Genomic DNA, 8,382 nt, shown 5'->3' with positions numbered 1-8,382 from the left:
TAATCCATGCTGCGGCTGCCGATATATCGTAGTTACCCCCCCTCACCCCATCCCGCCTACCCCCCTCACCCCATCCCGCCTACCCCCCTCACCCCATCCCTCCTACCCCCCCCCCCCCCCCCCCCAAATGATTCTTGTCTTCTTCCATTTTAAAAACACTGCGAATTTCAAAACTTTCTAATAGGAAAGGGAGGAGAGCGGGTTCATTGGGCCCTATGGTCAGAGCGAATGCTACAACAATGACGAGTTTTGGTAAGGGAGGGGATACCAGCTCAGAAAATTTATTTTCGCAAAATAATTGGAAGTCAGCCTATATTGACTATTATTTGAGCTTGCTGCTTGTTGCTTTTGTGGTGAGTATGTTTAAACTATAAGAAAGTTGGAGAACGGGAGAGCAAGATTTGAAGTGCTTTCTAAGCTGTGAGTCTTATTTCGTGTTTCATTGCATGCGTAGGACGTGTTTGTCGCTACCTACGGGTATGAATCTATCAAACAAGATAGAGACCACCGATTAGTGGTACCACGACATTGTAGTCGTTGATTGTTTGGTAATCTGTCGACAAAGGTGAGTTAGTGTTACAGATCAGACGGGTTGGTGACGAGGTGTAGGAATGCTGATGAACATGTAATAACAAAACATGTGCGGTATTGTCATGAACAGCGGTTACCAGCTCAGAAACTTTATTTTCGCAAATTAATAGAAGTCACCCCATATTGACTATCATTTGAGTATCTTTCAACGAGAGTGACCAGTGTGGGTGAGTTACATCGTCAAATTCTGTGTAAAAAGCGGCTCAAACAGTTGGGCTGATTTTCTTCAAACTTGGTAGAAATGTGCCCAATGATCGGGAATTGTTTCTCGTAAACAGTCATGTCAAAAGTTCAAAGGTCGAAGGTCAAATCAAGTGAATAGTGATTTTTCTTCTTTTATTATATAATGCTCCAGGGGAAGCATAGTATTGACATGCAACCATCTCATGACCTTCACAATGAAAGTTCACAGATTAAAGATCAACTGAAGCGAAAAGAGACTTTTTACTCTGAATACAAAAGTAATATGTTTAATAGAAAAAAAGTTCACAAGTATTGTCAAAGTATATAGTAACAATGATGCATGGGGTCCAACAGTCAACAGGATAGAAGTACAAATGTTGCTGTATTATGTGTGGCATCATGAATAAGAGTTTGAATCTTCAAACATTGTTTTGCAGCTCATTAAAAAATACGTGATTTTGCGATGCGATATGTAACTGGGTGGATTGTTTACCAATGTGTTAGTTTAACGGAAGTTACTACTTATAACGTTAGCAACTGCACAATCTGTTGTTTCGGAAGTTATTCTCGGAAGGAATAGGAACTTGTTACTCCCATATGAGTGAATCCCACAGTTATCCTGTGTTCAGCAGATGTAAATTATTACATAGGCTGCTGCTCGAACCAAGACTTGATATCAAATAGAACTATATCAAATCTACAAGGTTTTCAATTTGTTTTCAAATCCTTAATTATGCTGACATGAAAGGATAGCTGTGACAAATTATGTACTCAAATGTTTAAAGGGTTAAAATGATATTTTCTTCAATTAGGAAATGGCTATTGAAAGGGACAATACGCTATTGGTGGTACATTAGGTGCACATCATGAATAAACATGAATGTTTTCTTCTACATGCTCAGTTTTCAAGCTCGTGAGAGTTGATAATCAAATAATACATTGAAAGTAATATTATGTATTCACTATATTTCATTTATTTTTACTTTTATTGCTGAAAACTACTTGAGACAGGCAAACCAAATAGATCGGGCTTGTTTCCTATATTATAACGATACGTAATCGACATGCATTTTAACAGGCAATTACTGAAAAATGGTCAACTCGGCATAAATGATCCACTTCTTCCCTGTGTTGGAGTCATGACACAACATATCCGTCTTTGAGTCACCATCATAGTCACCAAGAAAGAAGACAGCGCCTCGATGATTACACCAACCGAGATCAGCTTCCCATGTTGTCTTGTCACTAAAGTTGTTTTGGCAATTCGCCAAGGCAACCCACTTGTATCCGTTAGTGTCGTGACACAACATGTCATCTTTGCCGTCGCCGTTGAAATCGCCGATGTGAAGACTGGACCCAGAATGTCGGCACCATGCAATTCCCTCTTCCCATCCAGTGCGATCTGCGAAGTTGCCTTGGCTGTTGGCATAAGCTATCCACTTATACCCTGTACTTGTATCGTGACAAAGCATGTCATCTTTACCATCCCCGTTGAAGTCCCCAATGTGAAGTTCACCACTTGCATGGCGGCACCACCCGATGTCAGCCTCCCAGCTAGTACGTCCAGCAAAGTTACCTTGGCTGTTGGCGAAAGCGATCCATTTGTAGCCGGTACTCGTGTCGTGACAAAGCATGTCATCTTTACCATCCCCGTTGAAGTCCCCAATATGAAGTTCACCACTTGCATGACGGCACCACCCGATGTCAGCCTTCCAGCTAGTACGTTCAGCAAAGTTACCTTGGCTGTTGGCAAACGCGATCCATTTGTAACCGGAACTTGTATCGTGACAAAGCATGTCATCTTTACCATCCCCGTTGAAGTCCCCAATGTGCAGTTGTGCGTTGTTATGCCAACACCAACCTATGCCTTGCTCCCAGCTTGTCCCCGTGAACTGGCCATTGGAATCAGCGAAAGCAATCCACTTGTATCCATCGTTCGTTCTGTGACAAAGCAGATCAGTCTTACCGTCACCGTTGAAGTCGCCTTCGTAAAGTTGAGATTCGCTGCGGCACCATTGAAGGTCACGTTCCCATCTTCTGGCAATAACAGACGGGATAATGAGCACCACAGCTATGATGACAGCACCAAACGTGCGGCTGAAGATCATTTTGGTTTCTACGAGTGAAAACGATTAGAAAATCATGCATTTAACAACATGTATTTGACTAAGTTTCTGATAATTATCAAACTTAACGACAAAGCAAAGATCAGGGATAGTGGTGAGTCATTGCTGGTAAGATATGACAATGAAGTATATAACGGAGCATTGTATATTATCCCCCCCCCCCCCGGGGCACTTGCGCTAGTGATGGGAATCGTACGTCGATAGTACTGTACCTTACGAATCTGAATATGACAACACATCATGTGCATATAATTTCTGAAAACACTAATTTTGTGTTTAAGAAACTACATTTTATTTATTAAGAAACTCTATTATCCCATGTTTATACATCGATTGAGAATGGATGATGATGTTTTGGAATTAACTTTTATCTTTTTTTGTACTTATTTTATACTTTATACATCCCACCTTGCTCTTTGTATTGTGGTTTATATTATTTTTATATTGTTGGCTGCCTTTTGATTTTCGTCTTTCATTGATCACGTTTAAATTGTAAGGACCAATGAATTAGTGTTTTTCATTCAATTAGTTATGAATAATAATGTTAGAAACAAAATAATATAATCTATAATCTGATTCAGCTTATTGTTCAAGTTTTAATCATTCACTTTCAACTTAAGATGGATAAACATTTTGTTTCTCCATGAAGATCCTCTTTTCTTTTAAATATGTTTCTTCGCTATGTAGATATTGTCAGAAGAAGTTCATATACTAGGTCTACAACTTAACTTAAATAGTTTGATCTTCCTTGGGTTTTTTTCGCCATTCAAAAGAAAGGTTTAAAAAAGAACTTTTCTCCCCCACTTTTCGTTTTCAACTGTTCTGATCGTTTAAGAAGTTAAGACTATTTTTTTTTAACTATAGGGAATAATCATACCCGTTTTTTTTTTCTAGTAAGTGTTTCTTTGTTCTTTTTTCTAGTGGGTGTTTCTTTGTTTTATGTTTCTTTGTTTATTTCTTTCTTTGTTCTTTGTTTCTTGGGTGTTACTGTACAATTTTCTACAGGGAGTTTTACATCCTGTTTCAAGACGATCGATGGTCACGAAACACGAGAAATTGTGTTGTTCTACAGCTTCACATTATTGAATGAGGAAAACTGCATATTACCATTATCAATTACTGCAGTCATGTTACGTTAGGCAATCTGGCACTTTCATAATGTCATAACTAATTAACAGCTACATTTTTAGTTTAAGTTAATAAGCTTAAACATCCATATCTTTGCCATCACGGAGACTCAGTGTGTTTTACCAGTTACTGCAAGGCAATGCACAGTTTTATCCTTCTTAAAGTATCAGCATGGACAACAGGAAAAAATGTATATGTAAAGATATATCTACATACTTGTCGTGGGAAGTTGTAATGGAGATTTCTTAAAGACTTGATCAATATATCCAATGAAAAACAGAAGCCATATGTCCAAGTAGAAAATGTAGAGATACTTTACAATATTTCGTATACATTTGATAGAAACATTTAGAAAAATACAAATGTTTAGAAACTTGAATTTAATTAAAAAAGTAGAATAAAGATAAATGCAACAGTATAGACGTATTTTTCCTTACTGAAGCAATTAATTGTCTAATTGAACACACCACCATTCCAAGGAATAGTTTGGAACGGCATAAACTACAGAAAAGTAATACTTAAACAATTTTTAGAAAAGTTTTTGCATGCTGATACCAATTACTTTTAATATGCCTTTTTACAAACAGCAAAATACCTAAAACGTTATTATTATTGACTATAAAACCATATAATATAGCGAGAACTGAAAATTAAACAATTAATTTTACAGAGATAAATAATTAATTTAACTTACCTTTCAGATTCTCACGGCCTAAGAGACTGAACTCGTTTGTAAATATCGATTGACTTCTTACAAAACTCTGGGCGTTGAAGGTTCTGAACGAACATTAATATAGCTTTGGTTTTCGTGGGCGTTACCTTTGCATGGACGAAGACATGTAGTCTGAGAGTTGATCAACTGTTCCGATTCGTTGATAACATTTTCTGCGGTTCGAAATGAATATTCATTGAGTGTCGAAGATGAATTCACTAAACGGAATACAATTCCGATATACCAGCTTATGAGTTCTGCATTACGATATTAAAGTGCAATTTGATAGCAGGTTATATTCAGCCCTATTTCATGAATATAATAACGGTATCTAATTATTCTAAGCATCTAATGAAATAAGGATTATCATCCCCTATACGAGTTTAAGGCACGCAAATTGTCAGGTTGCATTTATCAAGTTCAATATGTCTTATTACTCGATACGTATATCTTCCTCAAAACACATAAAGAATGGAGAAATTACGTTGACTATAATTAACAGTAAATTAAAACTTACGAAATAGAAGAAGTTTACCAAAAACAGGAACTTTTCAAAAATATATCATTCCAAGAAAGTTTTGTGTGTTCAGAGATAATGTAGAAAACGATTTTGTTTGGTAACCAATGAAGCCCACCACCTCTAACCCCACACAAACCCAACCAACCCACCCCTACAAAGAAAATAAAACGTTGAAAACCGTAGTCATTACAGTTTATATATAAGGAAGAGTTTCTCTAGTCGCACAACTGCACAAGCCGGTTAAACCTTTCTGTGTGCGTGGGTGTGTGTGCGTGTATGTATGCGTGTTTGTATGTGTGTACTTGTCTAGGCCACAACTGGTGACATGGTAAAAAAGAAATTCCTGTCGAACAGTAGTGAACAATGTTTGTCGTTTTCCAGATAAAAGGTTAGTATTAAGGGAAAAGTCATCAGTTGTAGCTTAATATGTGTACTCTGTTTATGGATACGTCCATGATCGAAATGAATTTAATCCAGAGATTTGGCACGAGATTTTGTCATCTCGCAAAAAGTCTTTTTTTTTTTGACAACCATGTTGTGCAGGAGCTGATTTCACCAACCTTGAAATAATATTGTTCGACTTACTGTTCTGTGCAACTACTGAACTGACCAAATAATGGTTTACCAACTGCAGACCTTAAGGCCTGGACGGCATGCAATGCACACTGCTGTACGCAGGGGCGTAGCGAGCGGGGGGGGGGGGTGGGGGGGGGGGGGGGTGGGGGGGTGTCACACCCCCCAATAATTTGGTCGCTGTCGGCAAATTTTGGGTCTGTCGGCAAAAGGAGAAAAGGTGAAGAGTGCGGAAGGGGAAGAAAGAAGGAAAGCTGAATAGAAAAAGGAGAACGGGAGCTTCTTCCGTGCCAAATTTGACTTAAAATATGCACCAGATTGCATCTAAGGACGTTCAAACTAATTTTTCCAAAGGGGAGGGGTAGACCCCCTACCCTTAGACCCCTCCCCCATTTCAGTCACCACTTCCAGATCCGTCGGCAAATCAAATTTGACTTAAAATATACATCAGATTGCATCTAAGGACGTTTCAAAACTAAAAATTAGACCCCTCCCCCATTTCAGTCACCACTTCCAGATCCGTCGGCAAATCAAATTTGACTTAAAATATACACCAGATTGCATCTAAGGACGTTTCAAAACTAAAAATTTTCCAAAGGGGAGGGGGACATCACCTCCCCTTAGACCCCTCCGGCCCCCACCCATTTCAGTCAACACTTCCAGATCCGTCGGCAAATCAAATTTGACTTAAAATATGCACCAGATTGCATCTAAGGACGTTTCAAAACTAAAAAATTGCCAAAGGGGAGGGGGACACCCCCTCCCCTTAGACCCCTCCCCCATTTCAGTCACCACTTCCAGATCCGTCGGCAAATCAAATTCTCCACACCCCCCCCCCAACAAAAAAACCTTTGCTACGCCCCTGGCTGTACGGTATATAACTCCAACGCAGTGTCTTTGAAAATGTTATTGGCTATGTATGCTGTAAATGTCAGAAATCATGTAAAACGAGTGTCTAGACAAAATGCTAGCATAAAAATACAGCACTTTTCAACTAATTGTAATAATTTGAGCCTATTAATATGATGTGTGCAAATGCTGTGAATGTCAGAAATCAAGTAAAACGAGTGTCATTTCAGAGCTCACTCCCTTCAAGATACAAGATGTACTGCTGACAAATAAAGAAGTAAAAATAATAAAAAAAAGTGTTAGCAATCTGCCTATCCACTAAAGAGCCTGTGTAAGAGAATGTGTAAAAGAAAGTGGGCCTGACGTTTCGATCCTACCAGGATCTTCTTCAGAGGCTGAATGATAAGTGTCATTTATGCAGCCTCTGAAGAAGAACCTGCTAGGATCGAAATGTCAGGCCCACTTACCTTACACAAAAGAATAAGTTGTGAGGAACAGTTTGAAAAAGAGAACATTATGACTCAGAACTGTATCCTTTTTCAAGAAGATTAACTACTTTTCTAACACAGCTGTGAAAAACACTTCCTTAAAGGGTGTGAAGACTCGCGCAAAAAGAAACGTCTTATGCCGGTAATCTGACCTAGTTTCGAATCAGGTGTAACAGAAGTGTTAGATACCACCATCGATCCCAGAAAATACAAACACAGCTTGCTACTGTCGGTAATTAGACACTAGTGTACAGTCAGTACATACAGTTGCGGTCAATACCAACAGCACAGTGTACACACATTACAGCGATAGACATCTCAGGTCCAGCTAAAGATAACAAGGTATCACGTTTCATGACTGTCTGCATTTTGTAGCGACAAGAAAAAAACTTAACTTGCAAGCAACGGAAAGTTAACTTTTTCAGAGCGCGGCACGGGGTTTGGGGCGAGTCTTCAATGCCTTTAAGTTTTAACAACATATTAAGTCATCATCCACTAAAACATCAAGAGTGAAATGTCATGGAAAGTACAGTAACTGTTCAACTTGTCGACCTAAACTAGAAAGTCAACTTCAAAATTTTCTAGCAGTAGAAGAAATGTAAATGGACACATTATTAGCATGAAATGTCTGTTGTGAAATTATTACAAGCATTAGCATATAACAGTGGCGGCGGAACCGGGGGGGCTTGGGGGGCTCAGCCCCCCCAATAAAAAAGTTGAGGGGGCAAATGCTTGATTAGCCCCCCCAATATTTACCAAGGCTCCGAAACGTACATCTGCCCATTTTTCAATGCATACTTGTCGATCTGTCCGATGCACACGTATACTCTATAGGTGTAATCATTTTAGTAATTGCTGGGGGACCCTCGGCCCGTCGCTTGGCTATAGACCACATTGTCACCCCAACCGCGTCTTCACGCCCCGTGAAAAGTGGAAGCAGTGAGTGTGAGTACCGGTAAGCGTAACACAACTTCGTCTTAGGCCAATCACTTGCCTCATTTCAGCCAGTTCTCCAACATCCCCTTACTTAGTGGCGGATCGAGCGTCCATATATACAGTCAGGGGCGGATGCCCCCTCCCCTCTGACGGACTCAAATGGACTGCTGGCGCCCTTTTCAGCTTTTCACTACTTTTTACTTATTCGCGATTTTTGACTATTTTATTGCGCTCTCATATACCTATTGACATGTGTCATATTCTGTTGGTGTATTT

The 8,382-nt window shown here is 39.3% G+C and overlaps 1 protein-coding gene across 1 annotated transcript; it reads right to left on the bottom strand.

Annotated features, from left to right (window-relative positions):
• Positions 1-1,725: 1,725 nt before the first annotated feature.
• LOC139958778 (uncharacterized) lies at positions 1,726-4,881 on the bottom strand. Its single transcript, XM_071956111.1, has 2 exons — positions 4,723-4,881; positions 1,726-2,890 (listed from the first exon to the last, which is right to left on the bottom strand). Exon 2 carries the CDS (start codon positions 2,880-2,882, stop codon positions 1,857-1,859), a length of 1,026 nt encoding a protein of 341 aa, XP_071812212.1. The 5' UTR covers positions 2,883-2,890; positions 4,723-4,881; the 3' UTR covers positions 1,726-1,856.
• Positions 4,882-8,382: the final 3,501 nt, after the last annotated feature.

The sequence above is a fragment of the Apostichopus japonicus genome, chromosome 18 (genome assembly GCF_037975245.1).
Source record: "Apostichopus japonicus isolate 1M-3 chromosome 18, ASM3797524v1, whole genome shotgun sequence".
In the NCBI taxonomy this organism is placed as follows: Eukaryota; Metazoa; Echinodermata; class Holothuroidea; order Aspidochirotida; family Stichopodidae; genus Apostichopus; species Apostichopus japonicus.
The sequence above is the reverse complement of the archived record's forward strand: the minus strand, read 5'-3'. Positions and strand labels throughout refer to the sequence as shown.